This window comes from Mycteria americana, chromosome 1 (assembly GCF_035582795.1).
Source record: "Mycteria americana isolate JAX WOST 10 ecotype Jacksonville Zoo and Gardens chromosome 1, USCA_MyAme_1.0, whole genome shotgun sequence".
NCBI classification, from domain to species: Eukaryota; Metazoa; Chordata; class Aves; order Ciconiiformes; family Ciconiidae; genus Mycteria; species Mycteria americana.
In genome coordinates this window covers 195,514,677-195,537,759 of record NC_134365.1, presented here as the reverse complement: position 1 = coordinate 195,537,759, position 23,083 = coordinate 195,514,677, and the positions used below count along the sequence as shown (strand labels likewise).

The following is a 23,083-nucleotide window of genomic DNA, read 5'->3' as shown; positions in this document are numbered from 1 at the left end:
TGGTAGATGAATGAAGTGATAAAAGACTTTGACCTAATGGCATTAACAGATGCTGTTGCTATATTAAGAAAGCATAATGATTTTTAAAAGTTATTGAGTCACACGTTTTTTTTCTTACCTGTAAGATCTCTGAGAGGTACATGCGCCGCTCATCACTAGCTTTGTGGTAAGCCTACATTTAAAATAAGGGATATAGGCTACCATTAAGCAAAATACTTTAGAAGTTGAATCATACAGGAAGAAACAAATATACAGCAGAGTTTTTTTCCAGTGACATATTTTGTGGAACTATTCTATTGTGTGTTCCACACACATTGTCTGTCAGACAACATAATGGCTTTTATAGATTAGAGGCATAGATTACAAACCTTTGCTTCTTGTTCTAGTCTAAGTTCATAGTCTTTTAGCTGATTCTGGAGACTTTTCTTCTCTTCTTCTAGTTGTTTAAGAACCTCCTTTAAGGAACCCTGTGGTTATAGTAAATAAAATGATGTTTTACAAATATTTCCATTCTGTATAAAGATACCATCACCATAGTCCTTGTTCTTCAAGCATTATGATGTTTGTCATTCTATTTGCTTTTTGTGCACTTTTTGTTTACATTGTTCCAGCTGGCACACTGCAGAGACAAAAGCAATTAACCATATGCAACAATTATCAGTTATGCACTACACATTTCCACTGTGTTAAAATGATACAGATATGGTTTTCCACACTGCTGCTCCTTGACAGGTTAGCAAAGTCACCTTGTGGTGACCAGCCAGAATTGCTCCTCACTTCTAACCAAAGTTCACTCTGATGACTCCTTTTTAGTAGGAGGAAGATTTCAGGTCTCACCTGCTCATCCATTTTCAAACCACTTGCTGGACTGGCTGAAGAGGCACATGGGATGTCAAAGGTAACCCATAACAACTTGGCAAGAAAGCAGTATTTTGTGGGGAGACTATCTGTCTTTTACCTGTAATTTATCTTGTCTACAATTGGGATGAGCTAGAGTAACAGGGGTAGAGTCCATTTTTGGTTACTGGCACTGGCCGGTTCGCTCTTGGCTGTGTAGTGGAAGTAGAGCGCACACCCAAGCAGGTCCTCCTCCATTTCTAACACAGGAAACTGTTTCTCATAATCTCCTTCATAAATTGATCCACTCCATCCAGTAGAAACATTCTTATTGGGAGGCTCTAATAGTAGATGGCTTTTTTAATTCCTTGCCTCAGATTATTCAAGGTCAGTTTATACCTGTTTGTCCTTGTATTGAAATTATCTTAAAGATAACTACTCTTCTTCCTCGCTGGTGTTTGCCCCAGCACGCACAGACAGAAAACAGGAACATCTTTTTTCAACATTCATTTTACTAGGATAAATAAGCTGAGCTTTTAAAAATGGTCTCTCACACAGCAGGCTGTCCTTTCATCTAACCATCGTAGTAACCGCTTTGTACACCAGGCTGGAGCTCAACCCTTTTATGGCTGGAGAACAGAACCGTACTGGAGTATGCAGTACTCCAGAAGCCATCTCACTTCCTTGAACAATGTCAGTGATACTTCTTTATCCGTACAGAGAAATTTTAGGATTGCATTTTCCTTTTTCACAGCTGCACGGTGATGGCTCACAGTCAACATGGGATCAGCTAGAATACCTAGATTCTCCTCTGCAGCTATGTCCAGGTAATCAGCTCTCAATTCATAAAATAATTTGTTTACTATTTCCTAAATCCTTTGGTCTACGCTATTAAATTTAATCCCATTTTTAATAATCTAGTCTTCAGTCTCATTCTGTTTTGAAACAACATCCAGATCCCTATTATATTACACAATTGGTATCAGGAGAAAGATACCATAATCTATTTCTACTTTGTGTATCAAGGTCATGCATTAAATGTTAAGATTAGTCCTAAACCTGGTCCTGGAAGAACTCTGCTTGTACTCTCCCAGCAGCCTCCTTCACTAGTCACTGCTATCATCTTCCATTTGCCAGCTCTTTACTCCTTCAACAAACCTACTGATTTTCATTTTCTCCAAATTAATCAGTCACTTCCCATGTGACACGGTATCTTTATCAGAGGTCACAGTGAGCAAAATTCTATATTTATTGTGACAACAAATCTATTGTCTCATCACAGAATGTCAACAGGTTTGCCCGCCGTGAGCCGCTTTTAATAAATTAATATTTCAGTCTGGTTTTGCAACAAATATTCCTCTCTTTCTCTATCTTAAAACTAAAAAAAAAGAGATTTGCTTCTCTCCAGTGCACGCAGTGCCATCATCCACAGCTTTATTAAAACCACTTGCTATCAGATCAGTGATGTAGCAAGCCAGTTCTTTCAGAATCCTAAGGTACGGATTACCCATTTCCCTCAATTTAAGCATACCCAGCTCCTTGAGTGTTCCTTAGGATTTGGTTACTGTCATTTCCTCTTCCAAGCACTTGCTGACATTAACTATTTCTTCCTTTGTCCTGCATTTTGTTGTTTCTGCCTTTACTGAAAACTTAGGCAATATATACATGTTTAATTCAAAATGAATGAATTCATGATCACTTGATCTGACAGTTTTTATGACTGGCTTTTCTGCAATGTTATTCTAGATTTTCAAAATGTAAAACAGCATTGCCTTGTTTTTATCCAGTATTTTCTGATAAAATGTGTTAACTATCACATCCACTGACATCTGTGCCTCATCATTATTACTAGCCCTTCGTTTTCAGTCTTTATTTACAAGTATCACATATGATACAATTTCTGGAAGTAATCTAATAATATTATATCCAAATTCATCCATCTGAATTTCATATTTATATCTATTTTTGACTGTATGGATGGGATTCAGTCTGAGGTGAGGATATCTACATTTGAATGTCCATATGTGAACTAAGCTCCTACTAAGTGTCACAGTCAATACAATCAATGATGCGCAGAGATTCATTCAGCTGAGGAGCTAACGAGCTCAACTCAATTGCTATCTGAGATGCCCTAGAGTGTCCAAGACATTCATGTGTGGCAGATACGACATGGGTTACAGGAGACACATGTCCTTCTGGAGCAGCAGTGGGCTACTCTGCACTGAAACATCTGCAAGTCTCTTTGTTTACACAACTATTCCACTGAAGATGCCTACGTAGATAAATGTAGATACAACTCTCTACACTCAGCTGACTGTATTAATTAGACCTGCACTGCCTGTAGTAGGAATTAAAGATCTAGCCAAGAGGTAGACATCTACATATAGAAAAGAAAATATTGGTGTCCTAATATTTAAGTGAGTTATACTGTTTCAATATATATTATTTCCCAATATTATTGTGATTAAAATTTGTTTTCCTACCCATCCTCAAGATGAATTAATCCAAACAGATGATGAAGAAAGAACAAACAACATTAATGTAAAAGCCTCTCACATCTGCTGCATACCACCTCTATCTCTGTTTTGATCTTTCCTGCCAAGCGCATACCTTTAACACTTGTTATCCCATCATGTTTTCATTATTAATGTTATTACATTTCAGGCTAGTCAGGTTCTTCCATTTGTCTGCTTAGGCCCCCTGTGTAAAATAAGTATCTATTTCAGAATTTTTGTTTCTTTTTATTTCTAACTAACTCAAGCATCTCCCTAGTCAGAATAGCTGAATCCCTTCACTTTCTATACTGACTACCTGGCCATTGCCTTAATAATCAGTTATTTCTTCTCATGACCTTAATGCTTTGCTATGCCTTTATTTACCAGATTTTCCTGGTAAACATGGAAAGGAAGATAATATGACTGTCTCTAAATATTCTCCCCTTCTTTTTTCCCTATTTATCATGCAAACCTCAGATCCAGAAGGCCAGTATCCATGTGTGGTCTGTTTCTCAGAGTTTATGAATGCTTGCTAATGGTAAAAAAATCCCAAACCTAATTTAAGCCTTAAGGGATCAATACTGGGTCCAGTCCTGTTTAACATCTTCATTAATGATCTGGATGATGGGGCAGAGTGTCCCCTCAGGAAGGTTACAGACAACACCAAACTGGGAGGAGTGGCTGATACACCAGAAGGTCATGCTGCCATTCAGAGGGACCTCAACAGGGTGGAGAAATGGGCTGACAGGAACCTCATGAAGTTCAACAAGGAGAAGTCCAAGGTCCTGCACCTGGGGAGGAACAACCCCAAGAACTGATGTATGCTGGAGGCTGCCCAGCTGGAAAGCAGCATGGTAGAAAAGGACCTGGGTGTCCCGGTGGACAACAAGTTAAACATTAGCCAGCAATGTGCCCTTGCTGCAAAGAAGGCCAATATTATCCTGGGCTGCATTAGGCAAAGCATTGTCAGCAGGTCAAGGGACGTGATCTCCCCCCTACTCAGCACTGGTAGTACTGTGGAGTACTGTGTCCAGTGTGGGCTCCCCAGCACAAGAGAGACATGGACATACTGGAGAGAGTTCCATGAAGGGCCACAAGGATGATTAAGGGACTGGATCACCTCTCCTGTGAGGAAAGGATGAGAGAGCTGGGACTGTTCAGCCTGGAGAAGAGAAGGCTGAGGGGGGATCTTACTAATGTATATAATTACCTGGAGGGAGAGTGCAAAGAGGACAGATCCAGGCTCTTTTCAGTGGTGCCCAGTGACAGGACATGAGGCAATGGCACAAGCTGAAACACAGGAGGTTCCCTGTGAACATCAGGAAACACTTTTTTACTGTCAGAGTGACCAAGCACTGGAATAGGTTGCCCGGGGAGGTTGTGGAGTCTGCCCCCTTAGAGATATTTAAAAAACATTTAGACATGTTCCTGGGCAACTGGCTCTAGGTGGCCCAGCTTGAGCAGGGGGGTTGGTCAAGACAACCTCCAGAAATCCCTTCCAACCTCAACAATTCTGTGAGTCTGTGACCTTTATTTTATTGTTACAACTGTGCCCTCCATCTCTCGGTCCGTACTTTGGTTAGACCAGTTCAGCTTCCACTCTTTTGGGCATCCATCCAGCCTAGCATAGTCTTCTTTGGTCTGTTCCAGAGTGAACTTGAAAATGGCATTTGTCATTACACGAAAGATTATGTCATTCTTATAAGAGCATTTTCATCTCAGGTCCATAACTTATATCCTTGACTTTGGACATCATCAAGCCATTCTATTTTCTGAATGTGTAAAGTGATAGTCCTACCAATGGTTTCTAACAGATAGCCACCAAACTCATACATCTGCCTCTTACATCTGCCTGTTTGAAATCTCCAGTCTCCTCCTTTCTAGCATCTGCAGATCATTGCATCTTTTATTCTTTTTCATAATTTTCTGTACAATACATTACTTATTTGGCTCCAAATTTCATTTTTCACAAAAACACTTCTGGCTGTTCCTGAGATTTCCCTAGGAATTATTTTCATTAAAGTCAAGATTTTGCAGGAGCATGACAAAAGACACAGTACTTTTAAAACATGTTGCCAAGAGAGAATAACCCCTCCCACTGTTCAAAAAAAAAAAAAAAAAGAGATACAGAAGAGCTATATCTTTCAAGAATGTTCCACACATGACTGAAGTGTTATTAACTTTAATCTGTTATAACAGACACACTGGAGACATTAAAAAAATTGGGGTTTTTTGTTTTTTTCCTAATTAAAGCAGAAGTATTTTGGATGCAGATGAAATCTTTGTGCTAACACAGAAGGCTCCTACATCAATACAGTCAACATTGGCCAATTCAAGGAGAAAAAGTAAGCTGCAGATTAAAGAGAAGATTTGGGTAAGTTCCACTAGGGTCATGTGCTATTTCATTACAACATCAGTGTCTGTACAGAATTAAACAAGACAGATAGAGAAGGCCTCAGCACTGTCAAGCGAGGAAACTAATTTTTTTGCCTTCTTGACCTGACTGCACATTAAAGATTATAACCATGTGACAGCATATTTTGTACAACATATTTTGTACCACCTACAACGTATTTTGTACCACCACAGTAAGCTTAAATACAGTAAATACAGAAGTTCATGCTGCTCTCCAGATTTGTTCTATGTAAATCCTCACTAGATTGTCCATCAGTGTTATGTAAGACAGCAAGACTTGGTGTCACAGCTGTGAGCCACAACAGAGCAATTTGGTATCTCCTCATCTAATTTCTTTGAGTTCTTTCACCTACAAAGTAAACTACTTTTAGGTCTTTTTTCATTTGATCTTTTCAGAAGCGCTGTCTTTTTTTTTTTGCTGCCAATGCAGCTGGTCCAGTGCAGATGCTTGGGCGTTCATTCAGCTCTGGAGCAAGGATGATATCCAACCGCAAGCAAACAAACGGTGCACTACACTGCTTCTGATGAGCAAGCAGACGGAAATAGGTTGATAATGTGTAAAGTATACAGTTACCATCCCTACAGTATCTGGGTGCCTCATAATTTGTAATGTACCTATGCTTACAATTCTCTTGTGAAATAAGAAAGTTATAAATTACTCCCAATTTACAGATTGGGAAGCGAAGCCCAAAATCAAAATTGCACTTCAGGCAGAATTTAACATCCTGATGCTAATAAAGCAATCTATGCAATGTCTTACATTCTTCACATCTGGTTTTGTCATATAACTTAGGTAGGCATCTGAGCTGTTGCTATTGCGGTTGCCCATAAGCACAAGCTTAATCAAGCTGCTTAGTTTGCTGCTGAAAGCCTTTATGGAGCCTCAAAACAAAGCTTCCTGGTGATCATCTCCCTAATGGAGCACAACCTGAGAAGCATGCTCCACCCACATTACATGAGGAAGGAATCCTCTTCCGTCTAACAGCCTAAAAATTAACCCACAAAGAAATTAGATGAGTTACATTTTAGTCCTCTGCCACCCTAAGAGCTTGAATTCTCAAGTCTTATATCCTGAGAGTGCCCTTTCCATCATACTTAACTAGTGCTGAGATAATTTTTGAAGCCAGGCTGTTAATCAGTCAGAAATGCAAAATTTACATGGATGGAGAAGGAACAAGTGAGAGAGGCTGCAAGGTCATGCCTGCTTCTGGAAAGGAGGCAGGATTTCAGACACAATTCTTGGGCGTTTCTTCCCAACTTCCCATTGGTTTTCCATCTCTGCTACGCACTCTCTTGTGAATCCCAATCTAGCTGCCTTTCTTCCAGTTAATACCTAGGAAACTCAGGCAGATAACTCAGCTTTCTGCCTTCTGTTCCTGTGTTCATGCACCTAATTGATGATGCAGAGCTCAGTATGGCAATACTGAAGTTCTTTTGGCAATCTAGTGACACAGATGTTCCTACTCAACTAAAAGACCTCTCCAAGTCCCCAAACACTATAAAATGCAATTTCAAAAACAGACACAAGAAAATTTTAAATGGTAAAACTTCAGAGAGGTTCTAGACACCCACTTTAGCCAGGACTGGTTGCAAGTTACCTCCCACCCCTACTTTCAAGGCAGTAATTGAAGAACTAGCTGAGACCTTATATATCTGAAGTCTTTAGCTGCTGCACAACAATACAAATCAAGAAGTGAGAAACACCAGCGTATGAACTCAGCCAAATCATTAAGGGCTGGATTTACCTTTCCTGAATTCTGTGGGAAGTAAGCAGAAAGAAACCACACTGAAACAAATTCAATTCTTGATGCTTATGGTTGTATGATCAGCTTAGTGCTTAGTACAGTAAAACAACACAAAAGCAAAAGCTCACACGAAACAGAGTTCAAAGCATACAGTAACACAGACTTGTAGCAGAGTCCTTGGAGCACAGAAAAGCCTCAATACAAAGCAAGGATCAGTGAGAGCTCAAGAGAAACAGAAGGAGCCTCCCAGGTATGCAGCACTCTCCCAGAAGGAGAAATTGCCAACAAAACTCCAGAATGAACCAGTAAGATAAATTCCAAAAAAGCTTTTTAGAAGTGGTTTACCTGAATACTGAAATGTTTTTTTAAGTTAGATCTATTACAGGTTCTTCTACTAAGCCTTGAATAGCTGGACAATGTATTCCTGAAAAGGAGACATAAGCTGACTAAGGGATTTAACCTGAATTTAAGATCCTTAGTTTTCAATAAGTCGTCCATGTCAAGCCACTCTGAGCAAGCTGGTAAGCTAAGAGACACACTGAGATTTTAAATGAATACTTTCTTTATATAACGGAATTTTGCAAGGCTTAGCAAGATTCACTCTCAGAGCAATGATACATTAAGTCTTGTGTCCAGCAGTGACCAAAGCCCAGAGTTTCACAAAGGGAACACCAATTCTCCAGTTCTTCTTTTTTTCTACACAATTTCCTTTTCATTTGACTGAAGTTACATATTTGGCTTAACACTTGCCAGAAAATGAAATTATACAGAATGATACTGCAGCAGAATTTTAAGGCCACCCACATAAGTTGCTCTCATTCTGGATTTTTCCTTGCCCTGCTACCAGTGGCAAGAGAGGTGACAATTTCTATCAATCATTTCACAACAGACAAGGTGACAAATCCATGACATCATCAAGAGGCTCAAACTTGCTTTCATAAGAGCCCAGCTCATGCAGACTATTGATCCTTATGGCAATTTGCTTCGGCTCTAATCCTCTTTAACTTTTCTCCATGAGTTAGAACAGAAGCAATACATCTGTCAGTTGTGTAGAAAAAACCAACACAAGAAGCCTTTGCAATCCATTCTACTTGACATTTTAAATCAAATGAAGTTTTGTTTAGAAAATAAACTCCCCTCCAACACTACGAGCTGACGTTCATCAGCTGATTTAGCTGAATCTTTTAATGTATCATTTTAAACTCATCAAGAGCAAAAAGCAATACCACATCTTTAGTTTTACTGTAATGGAATTTGATTTTATGTTGATATCAATAAACTCACTAGTCATATACTACTGAAAAAAATGATACATAAAATTATTTAGCATAGCACATTTCTACATACAATATGCACTCAATATGTATATGCTAGATCCTGTAAGGGCTTCAGTACAGGTGAAGAAAGGCTCCCTGTACTTGTCCAAATGCCAAGTGCCCCCTTGTGGTTAGCATCATCTTTATATTCGACACCAGACCGGGAATTGAACTACATGAACGCAGTGTGTGTCCTGTTCACACCGGACATTGGCAATGGCCAGGGTAAAGAAATCAGCCTGGAGACTTGTTGGAAAGTTCAGGCTCCTTCAGTGTAATAGGTGTGGGACGCTGCTACCCCAAATCCTTATGTCAATGGTCTCCACAGCATGGCTCATGGAGGTTATCTGCTGACTTGGGGAGGAGGAAGTTAAAACAGAGACCTCCATTGCTATGGTTCAGATTGACAGAACAAATTGTTGCTGACTCTGAAACGTTTCACTTAGTATCTCTCCTGGTAGGCCTGAAAAAGGCTGGAGATTTCTTCCTTGTACATTTTCCCTGGAAGATATCCCAGGGTCCCAGTCAATTGCTAAGGAATTCTTGAGAACAGCCAGCTAATAATGTCACTTGACTTAAGAAAAAAAAATCTCTATGATACTCAGAAAATCTTAGATAGAGTTTAGAGATGTGTAAAAATATCAAATGTACTGCTGCAAAAGTACCAAACACTTCATCAAGCCTGAAAACTATGCCTCTGTTGGGAGCTACTACACCCCTCTGAAGTCATACTTTGAATTTACACAAGAGATACACAACAAACTATAGGAGCTTTAATTCATCCTTACTGCATTAAACAGGATGACCTGATGAAAAGCTGGACGTGAGCCAGCAATGTGCGTTTGCAGCCCAGAAGGCCAACTATATCCTGGACTGCATCAGAAGAAGAGTGTCCAGCAGGTCGAGGGAAACACTAGCACAGGTGGTGAAACAGTGGCACAGGTTGCCCAGAGAGGTGGTAGATGCCCCATCCCTGGAAACATTCAAGGTCAGATTGGACGGGGCTCTGAGCAACCTGATCTAGTTGAAGATGTCCCTGGTCACTGCAGGGAGGCTGGAGTAGATGACCTTTAAAGGTCCCTTCCAACCCAAACTATTCTATGATTCTAAGATTTTTCCCTGATTGTTTTCTTTGAAATACAAAGTGTATTCTGCCTCTGGGAATACCACAAAGTGATTTGAGTAAAATAGTCTGCTGTTTTGTGCAAGGCCACCAAGAGGAACAACTAATGTCAACATGACAAGGAAAGGGAAAAATGCAAATCTAAAAGGTCTCCCAGAGGCATCCAAAATACATGTCCGAGGTCAGATGAAAGGAGTAGGAAAGGGAAGTCTGTGAAGGAGGCAGGATACAGCTTAGGGCTGTCAGACCAGATGTGACGGTGTGCTTCCCCTGCCCATGACCTTTATCTCCTGTAACCCTGCTCAGGTGATAACTACCAGCAAAGGTCATAACGGATGCATCTGGTCATGATGGCTGCATCCAACTCAAAGTGGATTTGGGAGACAGATAACAACACAATAGCCAAGGGCTACTGTGCAATGCACCCACATAACCATGGTGAAGAAACTAAAATCTGTGATTGGTATGCAAATATGACTATGAGTCAATCATCTTACTCCCATAAATAGTGAGCAGTCCAAGAGCCCTTTGAGCTCTCCTGCATGGCAGCAAGCTGCAGGCCAGGATCTCCCCTTGACTAGGGAATGCCCCTCAAGGTTACTCCTCATGGTTGAGAGATTCCTTACCCCAACAGATCCTCGGTGACTAATAGCATGCTAAACTTTGAAATCTTAGCTAAGTGATATAAAGGATTGATTGCACATATGAAATCCTTTAGATATAAACCGTTGACCAAGTCTGGGACTAGGATTGGATCTAGCCGCACCTAGATTCCTCTCTGAGGAGGAGTTTAGAAAGCAAGGGGATCCTTTTCCGAACGTCATGACTCAACGGGAGGGTCTCCCTGACAGTTTTGTCTGACCCTGTTCTCTATGCAGTAAATAATCAAGTGTACCTTGCCATCGAATCTTGTTAAATCACTGTCGCATTGAACTTTGTTAACTCATTATTTTATATCAATAAAGTATATTTTTGCTTCTCTCTTACAAGTGAAGTGCACTCTCACTCCAAATCCGTGACACCAGACTACAGAACTTTCTCCAAAATACTTCCAAGCTTCACAAAAAGATAGGATACCAGATTTCTTCTTTCCATAGAGCTACTGGTGACTTAATCCAGCAAGAGCAACAAGGTTCATTTAACAGTGACTTGCTAGGAGAATTGTCAACATTTCCCATGCCATTATAAAATGCTGATGTTCCCTATAGGCAGTTATCAACACCTACTGAAATACAAAGTCTTCGTTGCATGTTCTCATAAACCCAAGATTCCCGTCCTGTCATGTTGCCAACACCTTCTTCAGTGTGACACTGCCACACATTCTGCTTACAGTTTAAAACTGACAGCAAAAATCCTGAGATGGTTGTGTGAGGGTCTCAGTTCTGTGGTCACTGTGCTCTCAGAAAGTCAGCTTTGCAAAGCAAGTATCTGTCCCTTAACGTCAGAATTTTCTCAGCTATGGTGCTGGACATCCCTGAAAATGGTGATTTATCACAGAAACCTTGGTTCCTTTGCTAATCTTAACTAGAGCGTTGCTAAGGCAATGCTATCAGGAGTGTGCTCTTCTGAACTGATTTTGCAGTATGCTTTTCAGTATTTGCATACTAAAGCCGCTATCTAGGGATTCTTTCTTGCAGAAATGGTGAGAGAGAAAGGAATCATTTTCTTTCTGCTTATATGGGAAATTATGCTTAGCAGAGAGCATGCATTTCACCAAAACTCATTCAATGAAAAAATGCAAACAAATGAATGCAGCATGTTTAAGAGAGGCAAGTAAAATTCACATCATGCTATACTTTAAAGAGAAGGCATTCCTTCTGTAATTATTTCTGAAGTACTGTATAACATTTGTATTATTCATTGGGACATAAAGGAAATTACTGACTAAACAGTTTTCACTTTTGGAACTCCCTTGTGCTTGTCACTGTTTAGGTTATTTTTAATCTGCCCTCAGTACGTAAAAATGAGTTTCTAAACCCTGGCTGTAAAAATTTGTGTGTTCACGGTATTAATTCTGCATTTACTGTCATGTGACACCTACATGATTGTTTTGAAACAGAAAAAAGGATTATCTCAAGTCAGTATAAGGACTTCAGAATAATTGCATATTTAAATGGTTTAGGGGTGTTTTTAATAGCAAGGAATCATTCATCAGTACGATTCTAATTCTAAAGCAAAAATAGTGCAAGCCATCTGCAACAATTATTGCAGTTTATCAACACAGAAAATCCTCTGTGCTTCCTTGTTCATCGCTCCAGAATTTGCATTTGTATTCTTCTCTTTCATTCAGGTTTTTATAGCTTGCTGACTGCCAGGGTTCCTGATGACTAATCTTTTTTCATTTTCCCTGTAGTGCTTGATATCGAGAAAATATTTTATGCTACCTATCTCTAAATGGGATGAATTACTCTACAGACATGTTTTTCTCCTTCTATTGACTATGATAGGACCTTAAATGACTAGCTGAGTAAGACAAATCTCTTTAGTATCTTTGAGATATCTCCTCTGTTAAATACAGCTGAAATTGCATAGGAAGTTAAGAATTATTAGACGTCCTTCTAATAACTCCAACTGCATAATTCTAACTTCCTTGGGAACATAGGTTAAAAAGACTTGCAAATACTATTTCATTTTCTAAGTATGTTGCTCAAAACAAAATCTACTGTCTACTGTTGCCATATTCTAGAAATTGTATCATCTTGCTGGAAGAATCACTTTGCTATCTTTCCACAGAGCTTCATATGCAACTGCAAGTTGAAAGCTGAATATCATAGTGTACTTTTTATTTAACACACACACACGATTTTATATATACCCACTCTCAGCATTTTTACTTTGAGCAAATGTAGATTGATGACTGGTTGCAAAGCTCTTTGTTTTTCTACACCCACTCAGCACATCTGCTCTTTATTCTCATCTGTGGAGAAGCTAAATATTCCCCCCTACTCCCCCGAACAACTCTCAAAAACATAAAAAGGATTTGGATAAACCTATATGCTTAAACACCACAAAATGATCTGTGTGGTTTTTTTACCAATGCTTTATCTCCTAAAATTTAAAAGAAGAAAAGGCAGCTCTGCATTCTCCAAGCGTATCTGTAAATATACACTGACTTTTCTGATAGCTTCAGTGAAAAAAAACCAGCAAAGCCCACAAAATACTTCTATTTTCTTCCCCTCTTTCCATCTCCTGAAAATGAGAACAAGGAAAAATGAAACATTTCACTAAATCCCTAAGCACTTTTTTTTCCCCTCTGGCTAGCAAACAGAAGAATGTATTCACTCTAAGCTGGAAGTCTGAAGGAAGGACTTAAAACTGCAGAAGAAAAACCTACGGCATGGCACATGGGCTCCAGACTTCCCTAGGTGTCACTGAGTAAGTCTAGGACTCTTCAAACTGTCTTCTAGACTCCTTCTAGCAGAATGACTCTTTCAGTTGTGCTGTCATTCTTTCCTTTGTGGGAACAGTAATCAAACCTCTCAGAACCATAGCTCATAGGTGAGGAGGCAAGGCAGTATTTAGTAGGGATTAGAAATGTACTGGACTGGTGCAGCCCAGCTGCTGGTAAAGGAGATTACCTCACTGGTAATGACTCTTCAAGTGCTTGGCAAGGTGTAGTCGGATTTGTTAAGAGAGTACTAGCAATTGGATGGAAATAAACACTTCTGATACTGTAAGCATACATGCCAGTCTGTGCTTTACAGGCTGACAGGAATAACATTGTCTGAAGCAGACTCTACTGTAAATTTTCTAGATGAACGTTCTGTCTTCAAGACTTTTCTTCAAATAAAATCCCAGTTGTATTTTCAAATCAATTCCGTGAAACAGGAAACAGGATAGGAAAGATTTTGTTCTCTTTTTAATTAACTGTTTAAAAAAAAATATCCTGCCAACCTAGAAAACACCATGGTCTCTAGGACAGCACTAAAACTGCCAAGAATGTTTACTATCTGAAAGCCATGGATCAGATCAGAAAGAGCAGTTAATTATTCACACCCTGCTTACAACAGATAATCATTCCCACTAATAGGGCATGCAGCTTCCTCTAGGCTCAGTAAACTCCCATTAATCTTCAGAATCTGAAGCACAAAAAAGTAAGATGGAAACAGTCTGTAAGCATAAGCAACTGGAATAAAAATCATCAGAGCCCTGCCTCATAATGTTCATTATTCCTGCTTTATTCCTGCATTATTCCTACAAGGCATTATCACATCTTTATGTGCCTTCCTTATTTCTAAAAGTGGGTAAGAAGCAGAAAAGGTCTCAAAGTAAAAGATTTCAGCAGATGACAGACTAAGGAAAAAGCAGTCTTAAATCTAAAATTGTTTTCACTTCATGTACTACTTCAGAAGAAAAAATGGCCAAATCTCCTCAAGATCACAGAAAAATGTTTTATGCTTTGTTGAAATACAGGTCATGAAATACGATCGTATTAAGAAATAAAATTTTAAAAATGAAAACAGATACTTCCTTCAGTGTTGAAAAAAGGTGTATTTATTGTACAATGAGGAATTTTCCTGTAACTGCATTATGCAAAATGTTACTGCGACTATTCATCTATGTTATCACAGTTGGTACAAAACTGGGAGTAGTGACTGATACACCAGAGGATTGTGTTGTCATTCAGAGGGGCCTCAACAGGCTAGAGAAACAGGCAGAGAGGAATCACGTGAAGTTCAGTTCAACAAGGGGAAATGCAAAGTCCTGTCCCTGGGGAGAAATAACCCCAGGCACCAGTATATGCTGAGGACCTACTGGCTGGGAAGCAGCTTGGCAGAGAATGACTTTGGGGTCCTGGTGGACAACAAGGTGACCACGAGCCAGCAATGAACGCTTGCTGCAAAGAAGGCCAATGGCCACCTGGGCTCCATTAGGAAGAATGTTGGCAGCAGGTTGAGGAAGGTGATCTGTCCCTTCTCTTTAGCACTGGTGAGACATATCCAGAGTGCTGGGTCCAGTTCTGGGCTCCTCAGTACAAGAAAGATATGGATTTCCTGGACCAAGTCCAGCACAGGGCTACAAAGATGATTAAGGGACTGGAGCATCTGACAGATGAGGAGAGGCTGAGAGAGCTGGGACCGTTCAGCCTGGAGAAGAGAAGGCCCAAGGGGATCTCAGCCATGTGTATAAATACGTGATGGGAGGGAATGAAGAAGAGGGAGCCAGGCTCTTCTCAGTGGTGCCCAGTGACAGGACAAGAGGCAATGGGCACAAACTGAAACACATGAAATTCCATCTGATCACAAGAAAGCACTTTTCTTACTGTGAGAGTGGTCAAACACTGGAACGCATTGCCGAGAGAAGTTGTAGAGTCTCCATCTGAGGAGATATTAAAAGCCCAACTGGACATGACGCTGGGCAACCTGCTGTAGCTGGCCCTGCTTGAGTAGGAGGAGCGGACTAGAAGATCTAAGAGGGCCTTTCCAACCTAAATGATTCCATGATTTTGTGATCAAGGTTTAACATTTTTCCACTTATTCATGGAACTAGTCCAGCTACTCCATCTCATATGCCTTACTGCAGGTCCAATCACACAACCTTCACTCAGTCAAAAATTTCACTACATGATTCTTCTCAACTTTCAGGTCTTATGTACCTCATATTTAATGATTTTACTCTATACTTTATAAATTTATAAGCAACTGCATATCTGAAACAATAAAAAAGTAAGCAGGACTGATTGTTTTGGTTTCTAGACCAGGCTGCTGATATTTTCTGTCACGAAAAAACAAAGATTATACAAGTTCTTCAATTACACTGTGACTTTTTGTTAACCAACTAAATGCCATAGTACTCACCACAGGCATTTGATCAAAGGTGCGAACAATGGACAATTTATCTACAAATAAGCAGAAAATTTGACACGTTGATATAATTTCAACATATAATCACTAATTCTATTGAAAGTTTTAAATACCCATTTCTACCTGCTGGATTGCCACGAATAAGCTCCATCTTCTCTTGAAGAATATTAATTTGCCTTTCCAGCTGTTTGTTCAATTCTACTTGTGTCTCATATCTGGTTTTCCATTCATTACCTTAAAAAGAAATACAGGGTTATTCTGTTTCCCAGATTATCTCATGTCATTTCAAGTAAAAGTTAGCATTTTTTCAAACTGTTCCCACTTTTTTCTAGAGACTGAGAAAGTCTCCAGTTAGTAATCCTCATAATGAGAATTTTTGCATACAGAAGAGCTGGAAAATATAAATCAAGGGAATTTTTCACTGGGCTTACTGTGGCCAGAATATTAACCAACTCTATGAATTCATGTTATTCATAGTTTCATTAATAATTAAAGCTAACATGCAGCACATAGTATTCCTTAATTTCACATTTGCAACATCACACCTATAATAGTCATGTTTGAAAAGGGAAAACTTAAATTTCTAAATAAAAATTTGTATCTCTGTAAGGCCTACCCAAAAGAACTAATTTTCTGTGTTTCCTAATCAATTAGCAAGACTGTGTTGCAATTCACTTACCTTCATCTTCAACATTGCTAAGTCTTTTTTCCAGTTCTGTTACTGTGTTTCTCAGTTCGAATATTGAGATTTCAAGCATTTGCCTGTGGTATTTAGAGAAGTCAATAAATTGGCTACTGCATTAATCTTATTATTAAGATTAAAAAGAACAAGTTGAATATATTTTCGGATTAAGCATATATTGGTCTTTCCTATGTAATTACATCATCTTGCCCATGTTTTTTTATGTATTTTTCTCTATGGATACTACAGTGCCTTAAAAACAATAGAAGCATTTCTACTTTGTGAGTGAAATTACTTCCATAAAAAAACAAGACCAACATTTCCTAAAATTTCATAACTGTCTAGCAGATCATCAGAAGCAAACAAATGTAGAGAAGACACTGGGGTTTTTTTCACCTAAAAGAAGATGCCCAAGGAATATGTTTTCTGAAATAAGAATAGGCCTGAGAGATGTGCTATTTGAAATTCTCAATTAATTCTTCATTTTGACTCACTACTCAATAATTAATAGTTATTTTCTAAATTGTACCCATAACAAAACCAATCAAAGCATACCATGGATTATGACTATCAGAAAAGAAAGCCAGCGATTAAAGTAAGATGACTGTTACAAAAAAATACAGGACCTAAAGCCACCTTTTTTTTCAGTACCTTAAACTTAATCTCGTGGGAAAATATATTTTTGCCCATTGATTACTTCTGGATACTGGTTGAGCACCAGACAACTGAGAAGTACCATGGAAAGTGGACTCTTTCTGCCTTGGAAGGTACGACCAGAAGCAGAAACTAGCAGGGGACTTACTTTGATGAGAGCACAACCCACCTGCAGGCATCATACAACATGCTGAATGACTCTCATCCTTTTAAGTGGAAAGATAGTAGTTTAGCGTGCTACAATGAAACATATGATCTCAATCACGCCGCAAGGAAATTACTGCTAACTAAATTATTGACCTTATTTATGCCAACAGCCTGGTTATTTTTGGAGACATCTATGGAGAAATGCTCCTGCCTGTGAGATCCCAGGAAGTCAGCCCACACCAGAACAGCCGCAAGAACAACACAGCGCAACACAACACAAGAGCAGTTTGTGGTTTCGTCCTTTAAGGCAGCCAAGATTTCAAAACACAACCAATGGTTCTTGGGTGCCTCTATTTTTCAGTGCCTGAAATGAGATATTTCAAAAGAACTGAGAACACAACTCTGCAAATAAGGCCCTTTGGAAAATGCTTTACAATACCAATATGACAATACGCCTTTTAAATCTTAGCCTAGTTCATTAAAATATGCAAGAGAGAAAATAATTTTGCTGTCCTATTTTTTGGTGTTTTTTTTTTTTTCTAAAGGAGGGCTTCCATGTCAACATGGATCTTCTCTTTCTGAACGTGTTCGTAATGAGAAATGCTCTTCAAGAAATAATTAATTAGCCTATAAGAAATCAAAGCTCTGACAACAGAGCTGATCACTAAGAAATGGTATCACCTGTTGCACTCCTCATGCTCACATTCAGTTGGTGACATTTCTTTTCCATAGCTTGAAACATCAGATTTCAACTGAAAGCTGCAGAAGCAGAAGTAAACCAACTGATCTTAAGAAACAAAAGAGGTATGCCTGTAATGGGGAGGGCTGAAGAGCTGAAATAGCAAAGAAATGTAAAGAAGAGTAATAGGTCATTCAAGTAAGTTTTCAGTGCAAGAAACACACTGGAGCAGAATAAGACATCTATCTCAAATGGCAGGGGAGAGCTGGGTCTTCCAATCCCTCCTTGCTCCATTGCTCTTTTTGTCCCTACCAATGTTAAATTAGATAGTGGGGACATAGGCAAAGAAATAATGAAAATACTGGTAACTTGCTGGAGACAAAAAAGGTGTGATGAAAGCCCCAGCAAAAGATAGACTTAAAACACGTAAGTCAAAAACCTTAGACGCAGGAAAACCAAAGGAAATCTGATTGCTGCTGCCTATTTGCTCCCACTCCAAATGAAAGAGGCAGATGGCTAGGAAGAAGACGGACAAAATCTTACTACGTTGCTGGTATCATTCCTATACAAATAGATAAGGTTTCTGTAAAGCAGATTTCTATCAACCTCTCAGTGCTTGGAAAAGACGAAATTATGACGACAGTGAGTGTTAAAATGGGATTTTTGGAAAGAAATAACACTATAAATTAGGAATAGTCCAAGCTGTAACTAGAGCTGAGCTGTATCAAAATGAAATTGTTTTCATTTCCAAACAAATCCTAACTAGGTGCTTAGATGGATGCAGAGGGATAACACAGGAAGAACAAGTTCTTTAAATCCACCATCTTCAGTTTTTAATTTCTGTTACCGTTCCAAGACTATATACAACATTTCTTACATTAGATTTTATTATTCTTTCTGCACTATTAGCAAAACTGCCAGCCAACTTTCAATTCTATTTTGTCCTGATGAAAATGTGTACAGAAATTATAAATTGTCAGGTGTCAGACTGTAATTGCTACACTGACAGAAAGTCTTATTTTCATTTGGCAATTGAAACCAGTTTTTTAAAAAATCTAGTTGTTATTATTAAACATTTAATACCCCAATAGCACCCAGAAAGTAGCCAGAGTGGAACCTCTCTATTTTAGTCTGTGTATATGCAGTAAATTACAGTCCCTTCACTGACAGAGAAGGGATGTAGAAATAAATAACCTTGGCCAACCTGGTAAATAGTTCAGCTTTTTAATGTATCGGAGTATTTTGCATTTCTGGAGTTATTTCTAATTGTAATAGGAAGTGATGGTCATGCCATGTATCTGTTACTGTGAATTTAATGCAGCTGTGTATAGCTGCCTGCCCAAACAGAGACTTAGTTTGTCCTTAGAGGGACTGTGGTATGACTTTACCTGCAACCTCACATGTGTTAAACATAATTAGACATATTCAAGGCCTATGAATCCTTCCCATGTCAATGGACAATTTATAGTCATCACAGAAGAAAGCCCATAAATCCTGGAAACTCACATTTAAGTCATCAGGGGAACTTAACCACATCCTTGCATACTAAGCGTAACAACAAAGCTCTTGTGAAGAAAAGGAGAAAAAAGTGCAGTTCAGATAAGAAGGCTGTGATTGAAATGACAGAAGAAAAAAATTGCTGAGTTTCTTTTTAACACAGTTTACAGGTGTTATTTTACTTGAAAGTGACAGCCACTTAGGATGAGAGGCATTTTCCTGTTTTGCTATCCAGATCTGGATATCTGGTACGTGTATCAGGCAAAAGACTGCCTGAAGCCATTTTCTATAGTGGAGAGAGAAACCAGTGAAACGTTACAGGAGCAGCTCAAGGCAAATCAACAGTTCTAGGGCATCAGCTCTATAACATAGCAGACCTTTACTGATTCCTGTAGAAAACAAAATATATAGATGCCTTCAGAACCTATGAACAAAGCAGAAACAATACTGCACAGTGCAAAAGGCACCACAGGGAAGAGCATATTCAGTATTAAAAGCTACAGACTTCTGACACTTGCAGTCAGCAGTGTGATGGGAAAATACTGCAGCTTTCCTTGCCAGGAAAGCCACAGAAGCTGAAATCTCACAAGCTGAATTAACACACATCTCCATGAACATTAGTAAATAGCTGACAAGCATAATATATGGCTTTAAGACCTCTTTGTCTATTAAGAAGTATACTGCAGTATTATATGCCTTCTCTCTCTCTCTCAGAAACATTTGCCATGACATTTCCCAATCAAAACCTCTACTGAATCCTGATTACAGTAATTCAGAGTCAGATTTAAGCTGACTTTCATTAAAGCCTTTCAAAGATTTCACAGTATTACATCCACTATCATTGAGAATCAGCAGGTACTTTAGGCACAAACCTCTTACGGACATAGATGATTCAATTTACTCTTTGAAGTAAAAATCTCTTCTTCGCAAGTGTTAAATGGGAGTTGTAGGTGGGCTGTTAGCAAACTGCCTAAATGGCACAATAATCAAATACGCCAGTAAAAAGACAACAAGGGTGAGATGGCTGTGAAGGAATGCAGACAGCTACCTGCAAGCCAGTCATCCTCAGCTTGCTTTATACCCAATGAGAGAAACAGGCATGCACTAGGGTGTGAGTCATCTCATGCTGAAACAGCCAGCCAAAATAGGTCAGATGAATCACACTTTCAAAGAGCTTTCTGTATTCATTGACTATACATGCCACTGGTTTAGATGTAGTCTAACAACCCTGGTCATTAACAGTTAGGTTGAATAAATCACTTCTATGAAACAGACAATAATGGTATTGTCTATTTGCACACACAAGCTACACACAGGAAAACAGGTGCAGAATCTACCTGGAGCAGCAAGTCTTTTACTGTCATGCCATCAAAATAAAGGTTTTTATGAAATATATATTTTCCTTTCATCAGCAAATAAGTCACCACTTCACAATGTCTCCTGGGCTTTGGGCCCAGTCTTGCAGAAGATTCTCGGGGATATTAGCAAGAACTTAAGGTACATAGAGAATCCAGGTTTTCATTAATTAAAAAAAAAATAAATCAAAGCAGTGAAACAAAGCCAATACGATTCTGCTTTTTACCTGAACACCTATAGTATCGGGATTGTGTGTCAGGTAAAAGAATTGGTGCATATGGAGGATAATTGATATTTTACACTGACACACTACTGTTCAGGAGGCTTAGTAAAAGGACATTTCCTTACTCGGTGCAAGTATGTGCAAGCTCCTTTTAGTACCATTTTGAATGCAGAAGCTGCCTAACCATTTTGACTTCCCCCTTTCCATTAGTGAATAAACACTTTATAAAGTCCACAACTGCAGGGCTAGTTTGAAAAGAATGTGCAGCCTAGACACCGAAAGAAACATTGTCCAGGGGAAAAAACAGTACGGAACAAAATGTTTGAAAATGGTACGTAAGTGTAAATATTAAGGGTCTGACTTACAGCAGCACAGGAGCTTCTGACATTTTCTAACTTTTAATTTATTAACATTCAAAAGGCAATCATGTTCTTGAACACAGGGGAAAATGTGTAACTTCCTAAGCAAACTGGGAAAAAAAAACAACCAAGAATCTCACCACTGCATGAGCATCAACAATCACCAGAGCTGAAACATCTGCTGCATAAGCAAGGGGACTAACTGGTAGCAGTAACAAGTCCTCAGCTTCTGTGCAAACTGCACTGGAGAGATACTGTACTTTCCCTGTAGGTTTCAGAGATATTTACTGATAGTAGAGAAGAGTGAAATTCAGCTTTCCGGTTTTATTCAACATTGTGGAAAGACGTGTGTTTAAAGAGCACCTCGTTGTCCATTTGATTCTTCTTCCCCCCAAACTGGCATGCACCCACAGGAGGTCTTTTCTGTTCTTACCCTATCGTGGCTTCCAATCCCAATGTACTGGGTTTGGCTGGGAGACAGTAAATTTTCTTCACAGTAGCTCATATGGTGGTGTGTTTGGATTTGTGATGAAATCACTGTTGATAATACAGGGATGTTTTAGCTATTGCTGAGAAGTACTTACACATCGAGGACTTTTCTGCTTCTCACACTGACCCGCCAGCGAGCAGGCTGGGGGTGCACAAGAAGCTGGGAGGGGACACAGCTGGGATAGCTGACCCCAGCTGACCAAAGGGATATTCCATACCATGTAATGTCATCTTCAACAATAAAACCGGGGGGGAGGGGGAGGGGGGGGGAGTTTGCTAGGGCTCCTGTTGCTTAGGGGTTAGCATTGTTTGGCTAGTGGTGAGTAGCTGGGGTTTTTTTGCATCGCTTGCTTTTCTTGGGTTTGCTTCTCTTTCCTTTTTCTTTTCTTTTTTTTTTTAAACTTATTAAACGGTCTTTATCTCAAGCCACAAATTTTCTGACTTTCACCCTTCCGATTCTCTCCCCATCCCACTGGGAGGGGAGCAAGCGAGCAGCTCTGTAGCATTTAGCTGCCTACTGCAGTTAAACCATGGCACCCAGTCCTACTTTCCATGCCTGTTCAGTACCAGCCTCATTTTTGGCTAAAATTATTTATCCTACTTCTTCAGGCTCCTTGTGCCAGTCCCAGCCTTTTGGCCAGCTGTTCCTATTGCCCACCATGCCCGGTGCCCCACGCTATCTGACCAATCCCAGCCGTGTTCCCAGCACAGCCGAGCCGAGCTGTGGGACCCCCTGGGCGACACACGGCCTTCCAGGCCGCTCCCCATCCACCGCATCAGCCGGACCACCCGCCCAAGGCAACAGCCGCCATTTTGCCCCTGGGAGGCGGCAGGAACCGCCGGACGGCCAGTCCTTCGGCGCGGCTCCCCGGCGCAGCTGGCGGCTGCGGTGCCCGGCCTCAGCCCCGTCCCCCGCCGGGCACTCACTTCTTCCGCCTCTCCCGCCCCAGCTCCAGCGCCAGGCGGTCGGGGTCCCCCGCCCGGCGGCCGCCGCCTTCCCCCATGGCGCCGCCCGCCCCCGCTCCGCGCGCAGCCCCGGCGTCGGCAGCCGTTGCGCGGGGTAACGGCCGTTGCGCGGGGTAACGGCCGCTGCGCGCCCGGCGTCGGCTTGAGGGAGCAGCGCGGCCCAGCGCGCCCTCCCGCGGTCGCGGTGCGGCCAGAGGCGGGCGGGCGGTGGTCTGGTCCCCGGCCTGGGCACCCCTCGGCGCGGGCGACTCCCAGTCTCCGCAGCCGCCGTGGCTCTCTCGCTGCCCAGGGAAAGC

General features: G+C 40.3%; 1 protein-coding gene across 1 annotated transcript in view; it reads right to left on the bottom strand.

Annotated features, from left to right (window-relative positions):
• The window catches only part of CCDC169 (coiled-coil domain containing 169), a 34,010-nt gene extending 11,144 nt beyond the window's left edge, over positions 1-22,866 (bottom strand). Inside the window, exons 1-6 of the mRNA XM_075490765.1 lie at positions 22,749-22,866; positions 16,415-16,497; positions 15,859-15,969; positions 15,730-15,770; positions 369-467; positions 119-172 (exon numbers count right to left, since the gene is read on the bottom strand). Coding sequence (XP_075346880.1) covers positions 119-172; positions 369-467; positions 15,730-15,770; positions 15,859-15,969; positions 16,415-16,497; positions 22,749-22,825 — 465 coding nt within the window. The 5' untranslated portion in view covers positions 22,826-22,866. The remainder of the gene's footprint in view (positions 1-118; positions 173-368; positions 468-15,729; positions 15,771-15,858; positions 15,970-16,414; positions 16,498-22,748) is intronic.
• Positions 22,867-23,083: the final 217 nt, after the last annotated feature.